Source organism: Balearica regulorum, chromosome 3 (assembly GCF_011004875.1).
Source record: "Balearica regulorum gibbericeps isolate bBalReg1 chromosome 3, bBalReg1.pri, whole genome shotgun sequence".
Taxonomy (NCBI): Eukaryota; Metazoa; Chordata; class Aves; order Gruiformes; family Gruidae; genus Balearica; species Balearica regulorum.
This window is the reverse complement of record NC_046186.1, coordinates 94149039-94169743: the sequence shown is the minus strand read 5'-3', so window position 1 is coordinate 94169743 and position 20705 is coordinate 94149039. Positions and strand designations below refer to the sequence as shown.

The window sequence follows — 20705 nt, the reverse complement described above, 5'->3', positions numbered from 1 at the left end:
AACAATTACTACATTTAATATGAAGCTAAAATGCTTTCTGTATCTCAGCCTTCATTATCACTTGCTGTTCAATTAAATTCAGGAAATCTTTTAATTACAGTTATTTCAGTTCTACAGGGAGAAGTGATGCTTCATAAAGCTACTGTAAATGTAAACATCAAGCTTACTTCTACATCCTTCGAAAACTGTAATTAAAAATGGTATTTTGCCTTGTTATCTTCTCTGTTGTTTTGATCTGTGTATGTTACCTTGACATCAAACTGTTGAGAATGGTTTCAGAACAGATATTTGGCCACATCACAGGTCATTCAAGTCTGCATTTCTTTTCAAATGGCTTCAGCTTTGGGGGGGGGGGGGGGGGGGGGGAAAAGCGCAATGTTGCATTAAGTTTTCCTGTGAGTTTCTATCCAGCCTAAAGACTGAATAAAATCTAAGGTCTAAATGCTTAAGACTGAATTAGATAAAAGAAGGTGTTTTGCTGCAGAGCAAAGATTTAAGTATAATCTGACTAAACATTTGAATCTGTACCAGCACATATGTCTTGAAATAATGGTTAACACAAGCAATTATAAGGCCCAGTTACTCACACATCAGCAAGTACTGCACAGGTGTGCTGTTTTGGGCTGGAATAGAGTTAATTTTCTTACTACCTGCTGGTATGGGGCTGTGTTTTGGATTTGTGCTGGAAACAGTGCTGATAACACAGGGATGTTTTCGTTACTGCTGAGCAGCGCTCACACAGAGCCAAGGGCTTTGCTGCCTCTCACCCCACCCCACCAGCGGGATGGCTGGGGGTGCACAAGGAGTTGGGAGGGGACACAGCCGGGACAGCTGACCCCAAATGACCAAAGGAAAATTCCATACCATATGATGTCATGCTCAGCATATAAAGCTGGGGGAAGAAGAAGGAATGGGAGGGATGTTTGGAGTGATGGTGTTTGTCTTCCCAAGTGTGATGGAGCCCTGCTTTCCTGGGGATGGCTGAACACCTGCCTGTCGATGGGAAGTGGTGAATGAATTCTTTGTTTTCCTTTGCTTTTGTATGGCTTTTGCTTTACCTATTAAGCTACCTTTATCTCAACCCATGAGTTTTTCTCACTTTCACTCTTCTGATTCTCTCCCACATCCCACTGAGGGGAAGTGAGTGAGCGGCTGTGTGGGGCTCAGCTGTCAAACGTAAATATCTGTGACACAGCAATTTGGTAATGGAAAACAAAATGTTTTAAACTGTTACAGTTATCACAGAAGCAGCATTGTGTATACAGGTGTGAATTTTACTCATAACAGCTACAGCAATACAACAGCTGCACAGTTCTAAGGTTACAAGCAATAAAAGTCATTTTGGGAAATGCGTCTTTTGGAAGACTAGCTGACATGATTTGGGGAAGGGGATCCAGGGAACTTTTGGGCACCTGAGCCTTCCTTTCGTGTGTGAAACAAGTTCAGAACAAGTGCCTCAAGTTCAGCTTGGCAACAGGCGACCACGCTCTGCAGGCCCAGAGGAGGTGGACAGTGGGCGACCAGACATTTTGCCGTAAGGCCCCTTGTCTGTGAAACACTGGAAGTGTGGGGAAAAGTATATTTGGCTGGAAAATAGAAACGGTTTTCTTATACCCCATAAGACTAGAACATTTTGTTCCTGTGCCCATCTTCTGACAATATTTTACACATTTTACTCAAGACTTGGGCAGGACTGTGGTTTCCACCAGAAATGTTCCCCAGCTGAGGATAATGGTGTTTCCTGTCCTCCACCCGTTCCAGCTGGGACACGTACCGCATGAGTCCTTCAACGTCTGCGTTTCCCACAAAGGCAGCCGGCCCGCAGGGCAGGCCTGCAGGCCTTGGCCTCTGCACCTAGCTTTTGGAGAGCAGAGGCAAGGGTGGAGGCAGGTGAACAATAAAAGCTGTCTGTGCAGGTTTTGCCCTTGCTGCTGAGGTCCGTGGGGCTCGCAGGGCCTACCCGGAGCCCCTGCCCCAGGAAGGCACGGCGGGTACGAGGGACCTGGGTACCGCCTGTGGCAGCGACTCCCTCCGTCTGCCCTCCCGCTCGGCTGAGGGGAGCGGACTACAACTCCCGGCGTGCAGCGCCGCACCTGCGCCTGCTCTGATTGGCTGCTCCCCCCCCCCGCTCTCCCCCGCGTGACAGCGCGAGGTTGGCGACGGCGCCGGAGCCCCCCGCGTGTTGGGGGCCGGCGAGCCGCATGGCGGCGGCGTGGGGGCGGCGCGGCGGTCCCGCGCTCCTGCGGGGGGCGCTGGGGGCAGCCCCGGGCCGTGCCTGCAGCTCCGGGGCGCCCGTGAGGGCTCCCTCCGCCGCGGCTCAGGTGAGGCGGGGCGCTGCGGGCTCCGGCCGGGCAGGGCGGTGAGGAGAGGAGAGGAGAGGAGAGGCGGTTGCGGCGCGGCAGCGTGAATGGGGGGTTTGGGGGCGAAGGTGGTCGCCGGCGGCCGGTAGCGGGTGGGTGCCGCTGCCGGGGGAGCGCCTGGGAGGCGTGCGGCCGTCGGAGGTCGTGGTTGGGATTTTGAGTCCCGGGCCGCTGCTTTGCACTTAAGAAAACGTAGTTTGTGGAGGGGTACTTGTGGTAACCCGGGCGTCGCCTGGGGGGGTTCCCGAGGGGAGCGTGGGGTGCCGCTGCTGGAATCTGCCGGGGCGGTGGCACCGGAACTCTGCCTTCTGCTTTCTAGCAGAAATGCTTAATTTTGCAACCCGTCCCAGACCGATAACTTGTCTGGTGAACACGACTTCATTATCGGAGGTGGGGGAAGTCAGCTAAACATCTAGTAACATATCATTCTCTGTCCTTACTTTGTTGAAATACCACCCGTACTGTGAAAGTAAGTAGCACATGCAGTCTTTTGGACTGAACCAGTTCTGTGTTCCTTCCCAGTCAGAGGAGAGATTACACAACAGCATTTGATCTGCCTAGCTCAAAACCAAGTGGTTTGGTAGCTTTCCCCGGTCGTGCTCCGAGCGGTCACGCGAGCTTTGCGATGAAGCTGTTTGTGCCGTCGCCGGCGTGAAATCAACACAGGTGTTGTCCAGATCTGGCTCTTCCTAGTTTTAACTTTTGGTCCCCCAGATGCATTCACTGTCTTGGTGTCCAAATGCAGGAGAAAAAGCTTCACAGAAAGGCACGGGTTCTGTAACTGCCTAGCAGAAATAGGGCATGACATGCGGAGTGATCCCAGCTGGGACATGATTTATTGATTTACTTCCAATCGCACAGTTGGCTTTAACAAGCAGAAAATAAGGTGAAGCTACTAGTGACAGTCTTTGTGTCACCAGAATTCAATTCATGCTCTACTGCTTACGTATTTACAGAAAGTCAAATGGATTTGTGCATTGCTTTATTGAATGCTTACTTGGCTCAGGAATCTAGAAAGGTTATTGAGTTTCCTTTGTTTTTTTCTAAACCATGTACTTCTTTATAACTTCTGATCAGAATTGCTTTTAACTACTTTATATAAATGGAGTAGTTCTAACATACGTTCAGGAATACTTGATTACACCATCCATCGGTGAAAGCCCCGGTGGTTGGAAGAATGGGATGGGTGATTTATGTGTGTGCCATAGTAACTGTGACAAGAGTGCTGGGGTACTTACTGGCTGATATCCTGCAGGGCCTGAGAAGCAAGTTAATGCAAAAGCAAAGACAGTGCAAACTTAGCCACTCTACAGTGACAATATACTCATTGTTCCTTTCTGTTCTTGGTTTCCCCTGGGATTCATCTGTAGAGAGAAGCAATTAGTGTTATAGCCATAGGGGACACTGAAACATGCTTTCAGATGGTGGGATGTTCAAACATGCAAAACAATTCTGAATACTGCTTGATTATCTTCTGAGTTGGATCTGAATATGTTCATGGGTTCTGTTTCATGAGATTTCAGTTGGGTACGGGGAGTGTAAAGGGGAGAAGAGAGAGCTAGACTCTGTATTTCATCCCCTTTTAAAATGGTCCTTCTAGCTGTGGAAGGAAGAACTCTGTATCGCAGGAGTTTCAGGAGACAACTGAAAGGCTGTGTCCAAGGACATCCACTGTAAGTCTTTAGGTTAGGTTACAAACAGTGGGGTCAGTACAGCTGCTGTATTGGTATTGTGCGGTGAACTTAGGTTCAACTTATGCCCTTTTTAGCCTATTCCTACATGCTGTTTTTGGAAACAGTGGGAGAATGTCTGTGTGCATGCTATCCATTCAGTGTCCTGCATTTGCTATCTGTAATAGCACTTTCTATGAATACTTGGTAAGTGACTCCCTCCAGCAGAAACAATTAATAGCTTTTATTCATGTTTTGAATGTCCATTAAGTCCTTATAATGTTCACTTTATGAAATACGTGGTGAAAATGGATGTATTTGTAGAAGTAAAATGATATTGACCAGCTAACCTGACAGCAAATCTGAAGCTGTGAAAGTTTATGTAAATTTTGAAGTTGAAATCTGGTATAGGGGAAGCTGATCCTAAATTGTTTACAAATAAAACCCAGAACTTGATCAGATTATTATGGGACTGGTTAGTTCATGTGTGTGTTAGTATTCAATATACAGTTGTCAGTCTCAGAGATATGCGCAGAGTGGAGTCCTTTTTTCTAAGACTAGTTAAGGGCAGGTAGCAACGGGCACTCTGAAAGCAGTGTTTTCCTGCTTGTTTGGTTATGTGCAAGCATTTCTTGACTAATTCACAGTTAACGAAGGAAAGGCTGATGCCATCCTGTCATCTTGTACACATGATGGTACGTGTCCAAATTATATTCTTGAATTAAAAAAAAATTATAGTATTACATATTTCTACTACAAAACTGCGTATTTTCCAGCACATTCGAAAAAGTTATTTGTACTTTTTTATTATTATTATTGTAAGCTGGAAGTTTACATGCAAAACTGCAGTTTTTTGAAACAAAGGAGGAACATGAGAGAACTCTTAAAATAGTGAGGCTTGAGAGCAATAACATTAAGGAAAGTAGCATCTTTTTTTTTTTTTTTTTTTTTTTAATTTGTATTTAATCTTTCTCTAGAGGTACCATTTCCAGTAAAGGTCATTAGCACCCTGATACAAAGTTTCATTTCAGCTTCCTCCATCTGTTCATGTGGATCCTGTAATTCAAACATAACCACTTGAAATTTCCTGTGGCCTCAATGGAGTTTTCACCAATGGGATAAAGAGGAGAGCCCAGCCTGACTAGAAGGACCTCGTGTGGCCCTTATTCCTGGCCAGTCATGTCTGAAACTGTGTCCTGGAGCTCCATTTTGTGGGTAGCTGGTCAAAGTCCCTGAGCAGCGCTCTCTGTGCCAGTAACCAGAACTGCGGCATGCTGTTTGGGGTCAACTGTTGGACAGCAGCTGCTGAGCCCTCAGAAAAAACATTTGTCTTGGACTTCTCAGCTCAGACCTCATTCTGGCACTTGGCCTACTTAGACCCATTTCAGCCTCTGTGGTTGTCTAATTTCCAGGTTCAACAAGGACGCTATGTCACCACTTCCCTACAGACTAAGATATTAATGGTGAGGCATGAAACAGAAGAGCTTTTGCTGAGTTGTGTCCATGATGCTGGCGCAGCAGTGTTAGGTACTACAGCGAGGCGGCAGCGCTGATGCACAAACCCAACGGGATTGCAAGAGGTAAAAGAGCCAGCAGGCACAGGAGCAGCACTAACAGTCTCATAAGTACACAGGTTGTGGTGGTGGTGGTCCCCGAGGCCTGTCCAGAAGAAGTGTTTGCAAGCATTACTGTTTCGTAGTGTACAAATAGCACTGGGGATAGGTCGAAGGCTAGAGCAAGTATAGCCCTTGATCTTCAGCTTGATAAATAGATAAGAGCTCTGTTCTCTTCCTCCTTGTGTTTAACCAAGCCTTTCCAGTATCTGTCAGTTTATGGTGTTCCTGGTGGTTGTTAATAGCTCTGGTGACAGCTTCCAGTTTCTCTGCGTTGTTAGAAGAGCTCTCCTGGAAATCACAGGTGAATTGGCAGGTCTGAAGGGCTGACAGCTTGTCAAAACATGGCTGCTAGGTGCAGTCATCTAAGCTCTCATTCTTTCAATACTAGTATAGAATATAGGATTGACAGCCCCGAGACTGAAACTTTTTTCACAGCTCAGATAAAGCACACTGTGTGACAGAACATGCTCCTCCGATGTACAGAAGTGTCTCTTGTTACCTATGGAGAGAGGGAAGTGGGGACTTGGGTTTTATAGCCATCCCTTTTGAGTGAAAACGTTATGTGGTTGGGCATTGATATGTTAAAATACCAACAACCACCCATCTTTTCCAACTGCAGGGAACTGAATAACCCTTTCCCTGTAGACTGGGAACTGCAGCAGGCGGCTGTTGCTTTCTCCCTGCTCCAGTAACTCTCACACAAGCTGCAAGCGACTAGGTCCAACCTCACCCTGCTCTTTCCCTTTGCAAAATCCTACTTACACAACTGCCTGAGAGAGTGCTTCATCCTTGGCCTGAGTTACCAGGAAGGCAGCTGAGCTTCCATCTCTGATATTTGGCCTTCCCCGTGGAATTGATAAAAATATGAGTCAGCGCTGGGTGCAGTGGCAGTTTTGGTAATACAGGATCTGCTCTCAGTGGAGCTCAAGCTGATGCTACTGAACCTCTCATGGGTGTCTCCTAATTCCTCCTTGCTGACATCAAACTGGACAGAAACTGAACAGCATAAAAATTCCATCTTCAGTCACTCTTTCCTCCCAGACAAACCCATCTCTGTACACAACAAGGAGTTGATGGAAAGAAGCTCTAGTAGCTCTGGAAAACTTTTTCCTCTTCCCAATCCCAACACCCACTATTTTGCAGCAAGAGAGCAGAAGTTAGTTATTTCCAACAGGACCTTTAAAGTATATTGACACCAACTGCCTGTTGAGCGCCTGTTCTTTAAATCCTGCTTCGTGACAGTTCACTTTAGAATAATTACTGTAGGGCAGCATTATTCCTCCAGTAAGTCCTCTTTGGTTTCCTTGCCTGTGACAGCCATGCAGATGGATGGCAGCCCAGGAACAGAACTGCTGTCGCCTGCATCCCACCCCAGTGGTGGCTCCTTCCTGAAAACAGGAAATTACTTTAAGCATATTATTGTCCTTGAAAAGAAAGTATACAGTTTTGGCATCCATTTGATACAATTGTTAAAGTCTCCCTCTCTTGCCTCCCATCTGTCAGGGAGGACAACGTTTCACTTCTTTTCCTCCCTGTAATGTGTATTTTAAAAGGGGGGGGGGGGGGGGCGGGACACAGGTGGGCAGGAGGTTTGTACTGTTCTCTCTTCACGTGGAGTGGGTAAGGAAGCCTGGTCCTGAAAAAGGTGCGAAAATGAGTTATTGAGAAAGAATCAGGAGAGGAGTGCTCTTACAAGAAGGGCTAAAATAATGGAGTGTTTTCCCTCTTAAATGCGAACACCTTTCCAAAATAATAGGAAGGAGAACGTCAGAAATCCAGCCAGGCCAGAAAGCTGGGGTGGGAGAATTAAAAACCAGATGACTTGTTCTGCCTGTGCACATTGGAGAAGTGGGAGATGTAAGAATGTGTGTAAGTGTGAGCAGCGTACATGTCACTGACGACTTTGGTGTGGCAGGGAGGGAAGGCCAGGCCTGAGGAGGGCTGACCTTGCACCCTTTGTCCCTTCTGCTGTGGTGGCCCTTTCAAAACAGAAACTGAAAGAGATTTCTTTCTTCTGGCAGACAAGCAATTACATGGAAGCTAGTACTGCTGTTTCATCAGGGGTAAACAGACGCTTTCTGCAGTTTGAAATCAGCCACTTTGTCTCCTTTATCTTCCCCAACGCCCCCCGCTACCAGGGATGTTCTTAGAGATAGTCTTATCTACCCACAAAGCTGTTTGGATCAAGAACTGTACTGGATTGTTTAAAGGCTGGTGGAAAGATTGTCCTGCCAAGAAAGACTGCTCCTGCTTGTAAGTTTAGCAGCAGCCGTGGTGTTGGCGCAGCTGGAATCAAAATTGCTGCAGCTGCTGGTGGCTGAAGTTGGGTCTCTCCCCAGGTAACCTTTGGTGCCTGGCTGATCTCGTCACCGAGGGTGTCCTCTCCACCCACCCCCAAATCTTTCTTACAAATGCTTTCGGAATAAAATGTTTTGAGGACACGTACCTGGGTTGTTCAACATTTTAGCTGACCGTTTCCAGACTTCTTGCTAGGGCTGTTTGGAAATACTGTGCAGGATTAACACCTATGGTTACTGGTGATGACCAGAGCCAGGGAGATGATGGCTGCGGCTATGTGTGTTCTGCCCAGTCCCTTGGCATCGTCCCAAACATACCGATTTTAGTATGTCCAGAGATTTCACAGGTCTGTTTTTCACTAGATGGAAATCATGACTTTTCCTCAGTTAAGTGGTTTGAATAGTAGCTACTGTGTCATTCTGTCCAGTTCCTCATTCCACATCTTAAATTTATGTCAAAATTTAATCATTTGCCTGCTGCAGCCTCTCAAGACTAGCTAGCATGATTTTGACTTGAGGCACAATTCTGCAGCTGATTATTTCCACCCTCGCTTCTATAACTTTGTGAACACCATGTATCTATAAATGGTTTCGTATGTGCTCTTTCACTGGAGATGAAGTTAACTGTGTGTCCAGGAGCCCTTTAGCTTGCTCCCAGTTTTCTTAGCTGGCTGTTAAGTGTCTGTATGTGGTTAACTAACTAGGATACAGTGGAGGGTAAATACTCAGCACTTCTGAAAACTACGTGCACTAGAATATGTTACGCTGTGCTTTAAAAAACCCCACAAACTGTAAACAGAAATCACATTTTAATATTTACTTCATGACAGTTAATAAAGACATTATTAAAATTCTGCATCTTTTTATGCAGGTGGAGTGTTCAGGATCATACATTTCTCTTCCAGTCCCCCTGTGCCCTGCATTATTTATCATCTTTTAACTGAGACAAGTATTCTGTTGTATGGATTTGGGCAAGAAGACCTTGTTGGAAATGTTCTTGAACATTATGAAACACAATTGTGCACAGCAATAATTTGGTTTTGCTGTTAACTGGATGTTGTGTCTTGCACTGGAAGGTTGGTGGGGACACAAGCAGAGATACAGTGTTTTATCAACTTTTATTTCTCTTGCACTGAAGTGCAAGGAGGGACCCTTCTATATGACTTCATTTATCTGAGGGCTGTAGTGAGATTGGGTGGTCCTGGCTCATTGACGCAGTTGAAAAAAAACTGCCTCCTATTCTGCACAAAAAGCCTGAAGCACCTGTGGCAAAGAGGCTGCATCTTAAAATGCACAGGGAAAACTGTAGTACGGTTCCATGGAATTAAGCAGGGTGTGAAACTTAATAACTGGCCGGTTTTGACCATAAAGGCAAGTCAGGGGTTTTTCTTGTGCCACTGTCCCTGTGGGGAAAAATGGAATAATAATTATCAGTTGAGTTCAAAGTTAATATTTATACATCAAGTTGATAGGATAACTATTCAAACATTTAGCACTCGCTTGTTTTCATTACAGGAATTGCAAAGCTCAGGAAGAGGACGCTTTCTACTGGAACATGCTGCTCCCTTCTCTGCTTTTTTGACAGACAGCTTTGGGCGTCAGCACAACTACTTGCGAATTTCTTTGACTGAGAAATGCAACCTCAGGTGTAAGTGTCTGCTTGCTTTCTTGCACAAAGCTCTTGTGCAGCAAAGGCCAAGAATGGAGTTAGGGTACTTAGTGCTGTGCCGGCCCTGTGCTGTTTCTTGTCTTCACAAAGTAATGGTAAAGGATAGATAGAGACTGATTTGGGGCTGAGCTGCTAGTGGGTTGGGGAAGCAGGAGCAAGCCAAGGGATCTGCTAGAGACAGGTGGGAGTGACCAGTCTTTCATCAGGTTTGGTGTGGCTTGGATGGTGGTGCTTCTGCATGTTTGTATGTTATACCCAAAGTGTGTGATAAGCATGAGAACTCGTACCTAGGCATTCCCACAATTGTGTCTGCAAAGCTCATGGCTGTCATGGCTTAACCCTAGACAGCTTAAACCAAGCAACACACAGCTGCTGGCTCAATCTGACCAACTTCTCCCCCATTTATATGCTGAGCATGATGTCATATGGCATGGAATATCTCTTTGGCCAGTTTGGGTCAGCTGTCCTGGCTGTGTCCCCTCCCAGCTTCTTGTGCCCCTCCAGCCTTATCGCTGGCAAGGTATAAGAAGCCAAAAAGTCCCTGAGTTAGTGTAAGCACTACTTAACAACAACTAAAACATCAGTGTGTTATCAACATTATTCTCATCCTAAATCCAAAACAGCGCTATACTGGCTACTTGGAAGAAAATTAACTCTATCCTAGCTGAAACTGGGACAGTGGCAATGTCTCAGTGCTTGCCAGTTCAGTTTGGTGTCTCTGTTTGAATGCAGATTACATAGAAATAAGATCAACTTTCCCTTCAAAGTGGATCCGTTGTAATTTTGAGACGCATCAAGTGAGTCTTGGGTTTTCTTCTGAAGGAAAACAGGAAATTGTTAGGAGACTGCCTCAGGGATTAGATGTGTGATCTTACCTGTACTTCAGAAAAGCAGAGTTGTTTGACATCCATTAAAAACAGTTGCACTTAGTGCATTTTGCCATCAATATTAGATTAACTGCTGCTGATTATTTTTTCACCATGTATTTCTGTATTCTTTTTTTCAGGTCAGTATTGTATGCCAGAGGAAGGTGTTCAGCTGACCCCTAAATCAGAGCTCCTCACTACTCAGGAGATAATCACCCTAGCCAGACTGTTTGTAAAAGAAGGTGTGGAGAAAATCCGACTGACTGGAGGAGAGCCACTTATCCGACCCGATGTAGTTGATATTGTGGGTGAGTTCTCAATAAATACAGTGTGTTTCAAAGTCACTTGCTATATATTGATCCAAGAACTACGCTTATAACTATCTACTAATACAGTCCAGCAACCTGAAGAATAATTATAGATTAAATGATGATGCTTTTTCCCCAACATTGTGAAATACAAGATAGTTCCTTTCAGAAAACTTTCAGTTCTGCTTTCCTGCTTGGCTGGAACTTAGGTCTTTTCATATTATAACAGCTGAACTTATCATTGTCTTCATATGCAACATCTACTAGAATAGCTTGCAATAATGCAGCCTTGGGGTGAAAAAGCAAGAACTGATGTGGCCAGGTCCTCAATGGGGAGGAACAGCTGATGTGTGCTTACAAACAAAACAGGTTTTCTTTTGGATTTTGGGGGGGTTTTGGTTTTGTGATTTTTTTTTTGTGTGTTTTGTTTCCTTGATAACAGATGTCACTGGCTTGTCTGTGTTTAATAAGGAATGGTGGAAATGGCTATGTTTTTAGTTATTGATGAAGACTATTACTTCAATGGAAGATAAATTACTGGGTAATGTTTAGAAGTCTATGTCCTTCAATTGGTATTGTGTTGACTGACTGTGCCTTTTTTTTGAGCCGGGTGCTTTTTCTCCCTGTCCAAAGTCTTGTATGTTACAGACATTACAATTACTTTGTGTAATGTCAGTTTATTTGATTAAGGCTATGTAGGTAGGTGCACTATGATGTCTTGTAGGTGAGTAAACTTGTCCATTTCTGCATGTATACTCTTATAAGTACTGAAGATAAGAAAGAGTTAATATGGAAGGTGAAGGTCTTGAAAGTAGAGCAACTGTCTACTGATACACTGAGCTTTGGTGTAGAAAACAGTTGATCTCTGCTCCTGCTCTGTTTTGTTCAGGATTTGGAAGAGGTTTATGGTTTTTTCCAAAGGAAGCAGCAGAGCAGGGTAGTATGTAGAGCTGAGCTGTTTACAGCTGGAAAAGGTGTGGCTAGAGTGAACTGGCCTGGGTCGCCTTGAACCTTGATTGTGAGGAGCCCTGAAACTGCACTAACTTCGTCTTTCTGGAACTCTGGAATACCATTCTCTAGGGCATTTTGCCCATGCCTGATAGGTTATTTTTTTTTTTTTTTTTAGGATTGAGAGAGCTATGTGCCTTCCAAGAGACCTGTTTCTTTCAAGAGAGCATTCTCCATTTCTAGTAATAATAGGTGTAATTATTTTTAGCTGGCTTTCGCCAGCCAGAAAGGGAACAGATTTATAAAATAGGTTGTATTTTTAAAATACAATGAAGCTTTACAGTTTAGCATATAGTATTAGCATGAAAATGAGTTGAAATCAACGTCATCAGTTCAGTGCAGAACTTACTTTCCTAGTGTATGCACCTTTTTGATTTAGCAGCGGTAGCTGATGGATTTTTATACTCAACACAGCTACTCTGATGTTGAGGGTGTAATTTGAGTAGCCGGGTGACTGCAAAATAATTATCGCCTTGCTGCAATTCTGAAGTATTGATATTGAAAGGATAGAAAGCTTTTTTTGTTTGTTTTACTGCAGTGATACAATTCTCAAAGGTTTATTTCCGTGGCTGAAAGAGGTAGACAGACCTTTTTGAATCACTGGGCTTTCATTATTCTGTGTGTGTTCTTGTTCGCTGCTGAACTTTGACAAATTCATAGTGATCATTTTAATGGATGACAAGAGATCTTGGGGTAAAAGTAATGGATGTTAAGATGATTGTCCTGTTGCATTAGTTCATTCTGTCATGAATTTGTATTAGCCTGGCTGTTTTTTTCTAAGGCATATTGAAAATTGGCAAATTAAGTCTGTAAACGCTTTGTCTTCTCAGACTTTGGCGTTACTTTATGGTGCACAAGTTTGGGATCAAGATAAAAGTCTCAAAACTAAATAGATCACATGTAACGACTATGGGAAAATGCACTGAAGGGAAAACAAGCCCAAAAATGTTTTCTGAAGAATTTGAGTTAGGCACCTTTATTGAAGCCATCTTAGCACACTGTACTGGTTTGGGCTGGGACAGGGTTAATCTGAATTTCTAGATGGTGTGTAGAAGCTGACTGCAGTATCTCAGGTGCTGAATAGGGTTAAGATTTAAGTTAGGTTTGTTTCAGCAAACCTTTCTCTTACCATCAATAGTCTGAAATACCACTAAAGCTCAAAGAATATTGATGCTGGATTACTATCACCATATTTTCCTAATAATCAGGGTCAAACTTTTTTGTTGTTTCAATGAAAAAATGACTGCTGAAAACATATGTTTAAGACTTTTCTGAAGCAGCTGACAGTGGAATATAGAATCCATCTCCTTTGGGATACTTGGAGTTTAAATTAGTACCAGATATAAACTGTGTGATAGGTGTTTATTATTAATAATCTGAGAAATACACATCTCCACTGACAAAATCATTTTCCATGGGGTGGGGGACAGATGGTTGGATGACTTTTTATAATAATATACACATTTCAGGAATGAAGTGGTGCAGGGTAGATTTGTTAATTCATCTATTAGGAGATATACATACCTTTTCTGGAGTCAGTCAGGAGAAATGCAATTGAGGAAACGATTAGAGAAGAATATGTAAGAGGCTTGTCTAAGAAGATGCTCCTGATCCTAAAGGAAAAAGTAAATGTAAAAGGGTTTAATTGATGGCTTAAGTCTAACATACAAGCTTTTAGCTTCATGCTGTTGAATTATATAGCATCTGTTCTGTTTCCTTTTCTACTTGACAATTTTATCAGTTGCCTTTGCTTGTGCTGATTGTTGCTAAAGCAGTGACCAAAGGTCAGCAAACAGATTTAGTACAAGTACAAGGTGAGCTACAAAGTTATGAAATCTCTTTAATCCCTTTCGAATTTAGAGGTCAACAAGACAAGAAACCAAGCAACTGCGAATGTTTCACTTCTTAGCTTGCACAAATAAGGCAGAGTGTATTAACTGGTCCTTTTTAACTTGTTGGTCTAAGTGTTAAGTCTCCATCTCTAATTTCTGAGGGTTGGCTTCTCTCCAATTTGTTATTACAGGTGGTTCCACATATCAGTGTATTTCCAGTGCCTCATCCTGTATCTTGCCCTGTCTGATGAGGAGCAAGATGCATTGATAACAGCTGTTGTCTGCATTAACTGACCTAATCAGCTGGTGCTACCTCTTTATTTTTTCCATTTTAGGCTGCAGCATGGCTTTGGTTTTATTCAATGCCCTTTATGCATTTTACATTTTTAGCAACAAAACCTGTATGGCAGATAGTCTCTTTTTTTCTCTGTTGTTAGGAAGTTGAGGATTTTGTGTGTTCTGAGGCTGTAAATAAAAGCAATGGTGTTCCTATGCTATCCTCTGGGTGCAGTGTGTATCCTGTACTCTCACAAAGACTAGGCTGCTAGTGGTAGCTAGTGTCAAGTAATTTTTGACAAACTTGGTCCAACAGAACTCATCCTCCAGGAAAAGGTTATTCCTGGTCAGGAGAGGTGAATGCCAGAAAAATCTCATTTTTAGTAAAGATTGTTCTTTCATTCAAGCCTAAGGTTCCAAATGTCTTTACAGGGCTCCTAATCATGTTGCAAAACGCTGCTGTAAGCTCCACTGTCTTTGGTGTGACCTGGCTTGTCCCATTCCAGTGTTTTGGGCCCAGCTTAGGGTAAACATGAATATTTTGAGAATAGCTGGGAAATGAGATAAAGCAGAAGTCAAGTCCTTATCAACATGAACAAACAGAGGTAAATAGGGAGGGAAGAAGGGACTATAAAATATTTGTGCTGTAATTAAAGTTGCCTCAGGAGTAAGGGTTCTTCAAATATTTCTCAACTAATTAGGGTGAAGGCTATGAGAGAAGGGAGGAGGGAGAATTAAAAAACAAAATTACTTTGCCGTGGCTCTGCTTCTGCAAGTGGTTTATGAGGGGTTTTTCCTATTTGTTATTGTACTGGTAACTGGAGGTTTGAAAGGCTGCCCTTTGGAGATCTGGTACGCTGAAGATTGCTGCATTTGGCTTATGAGGAGGCAGCTATTTTCTAAATCTTAATCTCATTATATTAACTGTTTCTTATGTGGTTTTCTTTTGTTAGCTGTTTTTTAGTGTCTTGTGTAAGCCCTCTTCAATTGGTACTGTGGGTAAGGGAAATGAAGTATTTCCATTGTCAAGTGCAAGTGTTTTGTCCCTTGGATATTGTTGCCTTGGATTCTTTGTAATGGTCTAATATCCTGACCTTTTTTGGTTTAGTTAGGAGTATACGTGGTATTTCTTTCAGCAGTTTAAAGTCACTACTGCTGGCAGCTACCTCCAAGTTAGAATTGGGTTTTGGTAAAGCATAGCAGGATAAACGTTGCTAGTTAAGTGCAGGTAGTTCAGGCGTGAGGTGTGAAAGGGATGGCTTGCTGCCTGTTATTATTGCAGAACACAGAGTTCGGTTTGCAAAGCTAGATTGAGGAAAAGGAGGTAAACAAAATCAGAGGCCTTCTTCCAACAATAAAGTAGCTGTTTAAGAAATGGAGAATAAATTTGGTGTGCGTTTTCAGTGTTCTTTATTACCAATTTTGCTTGCAATAGACTACTGTCTTCTGTACTTTTTGAAATGGATTTGTGCTAAGATGGGTATCTCAAACCAATACAGCTGGTAGAAGGCTGAAGCACTGAAGTGTCCATGTTTTCCTCACACCCTCAGTGATAATTTTTGTTTGTTTGTTTCACAAATCTTCTTCTGAGTTTTCTGTGTAACTTACAGTTGAATTACTTATTTTAAAGTGTTCTTTTTACTTTTTATTTTCCTAGGTCAACTGTACAAGCTAGAAGGGCTGAAAACCATTGCTGTCACAACCAATGGGATCAACTTAGCCAGATTGCTGCCCCGACTGAAGGAGGCAGGACTGAATGCCATTAACATTAGCCTGGATACTTTGGTCCCAGCTAAATTTGAGTTCATTGTCCGGAGGAAAGGTACAGGCTTGTCTTCTGAGGCAACTGTGTTAATGCTTGCAGTAATGTTGTGAGCTGTTTGGTCTTTCAGACTCAGTTATTTTGGGAGGGGAGTGAATTGCTATCCTTCTGAGGCTAGGAAAAGTAGTCTATACTAGCTTATTTGATAGCGACTCTTTTTTTCCTTCTTTCTACAACCCCTAGGCAGGTAGAGCCCTTTAGTTGGAGCTGGTGGACTAGAAGATGCTCAACTCAGCACAGTCAGTGGGACTGTGGCTATAGCTCCTGGCACCTCGCTGATTACTGGTTAGTCATGGATATCAAGAGTAGTCTCCAGATCTTGTGTTGGTCTCTTGTGTTGCTGTTCTTTAATACTCTTCAAAAAACCTGTTCCTGCTATAGCAGTTGGGGATGCCACGAGAGCTGAACTTCTTGTCACGAATAGCGGCAATTTCTAGAAGTTATGTTTGGGGCATGCTAGCAGTGGTCTTGCTTGTGATTAGTTATGTTCCCTACCTCCACTAATTTTTAATAGGAATAAACATAAACCATACCTGAGGTCACTGAGGAGGGGTGCTAGCTCTGTAACTTCTCTCTGATGGAGCTAGTAATTCCAAACAAAGTTTCAAAAATGCTTGGATGTGCCCAGTGTTACAGATTCTTGCTTAAATGAATCGTAAAGCTCATCATGAAGTTCAACGTCATGGTTGGACTTCCTTTCAACCTAAAACTGATTTGAACTTGTAGCATTCCATTTCTGTCCAGTAATGCAACCTTAACTTTGGCAGTCTCTGAACTTCTAATTCGGACAAAACCTCCAAGTAGCCACTAGGTGGTGCAACAACATAAGATAAACGTAGGGCAAGTGATGTAGACGTCTGGGATACTGCGATAAGTAATTTCAATGTTTGAATCACTCCGCTATCAAATCCAAGTTCTGCTGACAGGTTCATAAAGGTGTCCTTGTCTACAGTCTCTCTGGGGCCACTTCTTCATGTTTCTACATCATGGTGCAGAAATATGTTCCTGTCATAAATCTGACCTAAGCATTATCTTTCCAGCGTAGGCCATTGCATTAATCAGGTTGTGTCATGGCACAGTTGCCTCCCAGAGAAGTATCTGGGTGTATCTAATCACAAGCAGGTGTTGACTGTGCTCTTTCCTTCTGCTCTCTGCATTTGAATATTACCTGGTTTGTGACATTCACTGGAAACAAGCCCTTCCTTTGCTACTGAGGGGGCAAACCTGATCCTCCAGCTTCCTGAATTATATGGCCACAGCTCTTCATATCTGATTGGATGCTATTAGGAATGTGCTGCTTATAAAGTAAACTAAAAGTTATTGGGGGATGAGAGTAATTTTTATTTATATAACTGTTCTCTTCCTTTCTTCCCCTTATAAAGAAAAAAGTCTTTTACAACAGATGGAGAAGTTGCTCAGCTGACTAGCTTAGAAAATGAACAAGGAAGTTTCTATGACTCAGTATTTTTAAGGAGGAGAGTAAAGTCTCCAAACTGTAGATAATTTTTTTTAAGTGGAGATCAGGTAAAAATAGTAATGCTGAGTTGGTTTTTTTCTTTTGTTAAGGGCTGAAATTATGTAAAAATACTTTTTTTATTGTTTTTGAGGGTTTTTTATTTAATAGGAGATTTCCAAGTATGGAATGAGCAGAGAACACAGTGCCTGCCCTACTGTGCTACCCTGTCTCCTGTGGCAGTTCCAGAGGCGACAAGATATAGCTCTATTAAGGTGAGAGGGATTCCTGGTCTTAGACTCCTACAGGCTGGTAACTTCTGTGGAAAGTAAAGGTGTCATCTAATTATGGAGCTAATCAGGAACTCAAGAAGTTTGGAATCAATTTTCTGCTCCTCTGGAAACTCATTCTAGGGTTTTAAGAAAAGGCTGGAATTTTGTATCTTTGGTGCAGGTGACCTGCATTACACCTACTTTTATTCTGAAATGGTTGTTGGGATAGAGGGAATAAGTGTGAGATGATCAGAGATTTCACTGATGTATGAAAGCACATTAGAGGACCGTAATATTTCTACTTCTCCCCATCTGCCGCATTCTGAGGGATGAACAAAAGTACTTTCTTGCAGGTAGCCAGTCTAACCTGTTTCACAGCCTGTCCCTTCTTTTTAGTTCAGTACAAGGAAAATGAGAGAATATAGTACTGTGATTGAATCATTAAACATTGGCTTGAAGCCTTTTTTCTTGTAAGGATTAAATGTTGAGAAGTGTTGTCCCACATAGGATAGTTCTGGATGTGTCTAAGGTTCTCTGTGCTTTAAAGTTGGCTAAAGTTTTGATGAAAATACTGAAAATTTTCATTGAGTGGAAGAGGAGAAGGGTTGTAATTTTGAAATGTCAAATAAAAACTTAGAGAACTTCTGTGCCTTGACAATATTTCCTGACACAATGATGCCTAGTATTCATTTCTGCTCTAATATTTTGAAATGTTTTGGATTTATTCTTTTGTTGTTCCATTCCCACACAAGGACTTTGATCTAGAAGGGATGTTTCAATAAGTATGGCAATATAAATCAATTCTTACCAGCTTTCCATAAAGAAAAACCAGAAAACAGTTAACATCAAAATATGAAATGCAGTTAGAGATATTTTATTTTTTTACTGTAACAAAATTTTTATTTTAAATAATCACCCTGCCCCCAACATCTTTTAGTGGAAACAAGCTCATAGTTGTTTTCAGAGTAGCTTAATTCTTTTTTTGTTTGTAGAGATTTTTAGTAGCTATTTAAAACCACACTCGTGGTAGCGTGGCAGGAGGTAAGAGGCAGAACTGGAAAGGGCATTGAGTTAAATGCATTTCAAGCTGTAATCCTGTTCCATATCTCTACAGCAAGCTGAGCCCAAGCATACGAGTATTCAAACATGCAGAGTTTTTGATCTGCTGCTTACTAGTGATTGCTTACTGGCCTTTTTAATTAAGATCAGTTTCACCTTTCTGCAATCCTGAAATTGCACATAAGGTTTTCTGAGCTGTGGCAGAGCTTTTTGATCCCATTTGTGGCTCTGGGTTTTGCTTACAGCAGCGAGTTCTTGTCTCTGTTCCCACATTCAGCCTGTGAACGTGCTTATTTGGAATGAAAGCTACCGCTGGTGCTGCAGACTTCCTGGGCACGTGCAGAACAAGCAGGTTGTGAAGGAGAGGGCTGACAGTTGCTTGCAAGAGTTAGTTTTCTCCTTGCTCTTCACCTCTCTTTACAGTCAGGACTAGTATTAGAACCTGCTTAGAAAATGGCTAGCATCTTCTGCTTTCCTGTGTTCATGCTTTATAATGAACCTTTACCAGCCAGAAAGCAGTTAAGTGCAAGTTTTGTGTCTCTTTTTTCTTCTTTTTTTTTTCTTTTTTCTCTGATCTTCAACATGTCCAAATTTAAGTATGCACAGAATATTATTAAGTTATTGCTTATTTCTGGTAAAGCACCTACAGATTAACGAAGGTATGATCTGTTCACTAGAGAGTCTGAGTTTTCATTAGATAAGAGAGAGAGAAAGGAGAGTGATGGACCTACACAGAAAAATACATGACTAGGAACAGCACAGGGATTGTCAGCACAAACTTCTGGAAGATAGTGCCCTTTTGCTAGCATGTGTAAAGTATTTGCTGTTGAAGACTACAGCTTTGGAAGAAAGAGCTCAATCTTTTACAGTGTTTGGTCTCTCACACCTGAGTTTAGAGCACAGAACAGGAAGAAAACTTTGTCTCTCCTGCCCTGTCGGGCACTAGGTTTTCACAAACACAGGGCTGGCAGCTTGCTGTCTCATTCTTGCTACTATCGCCTTGTTTCTCTGCCAGCTGGTGAGTGTGGCAGAGAAGGAATAGCACATCAAATCTAAAATGGGTATCTTGATGAAAGGTCTCAGCTTTGTTTAAAGTTGACAGAAGGTGTGGTTTGAATGAGATGATTAAGAGGCTTTCCTAAAGGCCTTTGGAATTCCAAAATTGCATTGTTGCCTTACTTTTCTTCCAAATTTAAGAGGTGCGTGTAGGCGTGAAGATACTTGCCCTAAATTAACTGTATCTCTGTGTCTGGGAGCAGCTGACAAGTGTAGGCCACATTAAATGGTAGGGTGAGGCCGGGCACTTCATTCCTTGAAGTCATTGCAGTTTTTGACATCTATCATTTGTTTTAAAGGGTCAAGGGCCAACTGAATCTCTTTCCTAAATTCTCTAATCCTCGCCACGTTGTGCTTACCAATTTCACATGTTTAGTCATAAAAATTATGATCCTGTAAAATGCTGCCTGTGATCTTCAAACTAATGGATAGTCAATAGCTTTAGGAAGCCAATTCCATCTGTAGCCAGGGATGAACTGGAAATCAAGGGGCTCTGCTCCCCTCCACGCGCACTTTAGAAAGATCCTAAGATCCTTTTAAAATTCACTTGGCAACATTGCTGTCTGATTCAGAACAGTGAGATTCTGCCATTTTAGCAGACACCTGTGCCATTATTATCAAATAAACATTAATTTAGTATTCTTTCTTCATTGCATCTGGAGGCAGTTCACAAATGCTTTCCACTCCCTTTAAGAAGACACAAAGCAAAGCTGACGTATGGGGAAGCGGCAAATTATGTCCTAATGATACATGGATGTCCAAAGATGCAGAAAAACATACCAGTATTCTGGACTACCCAAATACCAGTTAAAAAATGGATCTTGGTGACTTGACCACACTGACAGCCTTTGGAGGGTGTGGGGGGTGTGTGTAGAGTTGAAGTCTCTTTACTTACGGCTCTTCTTACTTGCAGCCCTGTCTACTGAATCCTCAGATTGGGTTTTATTTGTCATCTTTTTGTCTTGTACTTAATAACCTCCTTTTGCATTTTGTTTTTCAACAAGAAAAATAAATTTTTATTCTTTTTGTATATTAGGCTTTCACAAGGTAATGGAAGGAATCCACAAAGCCACTGAACTTGGCTACCGTCCTGTTAAGGTAAAGCCAGTGTTTATTTACTCTGAAACAATTCTGGTTTACC

General features: G+C 42.5%; 1 protein-coding gene across 4 annotated transcripts in view; it reads left to right on the top strand.

The window, feature by feature from the left end:
* The first annotated feature begins 2143 nt into the window (after positions 1-2143).
* MOCS1 (molybdenum cofactor synthesis 1) overlaps positions 2144-20705 on the top strand; it is a 31056-nt gene continuing 12494 nt past the window's right edge. For 3 of the 4 annotated variants that reach the window (XM_075749026.1, XM_075749025.1, XM_075749028.1), the window contains exons 1-5: positions 2144-2321; positions 9459-9591; positions 10619-10786; positions 15560-15724; positions 20601-20662. In XM_075749026.1, the coding sequence (XP_075605141.1) occupies positions 2202-2321; positions 9459-9591; positions 10619-10786; positions 15560-15724; positions 20601-20662 (648 nt within the window). In that variant the 5' untranslated portion in view covers positions 2144-2201. Of the gene's footprint in view, positions 2322-9000; positions 9020-9458; positions 9592-10618; positions 10787-15559; positions 15725-20600; positions 20663-20705 lie in introns of those variants that run through there. The other variant, XM_075749027.1, reaches the window with a different exon arrangement.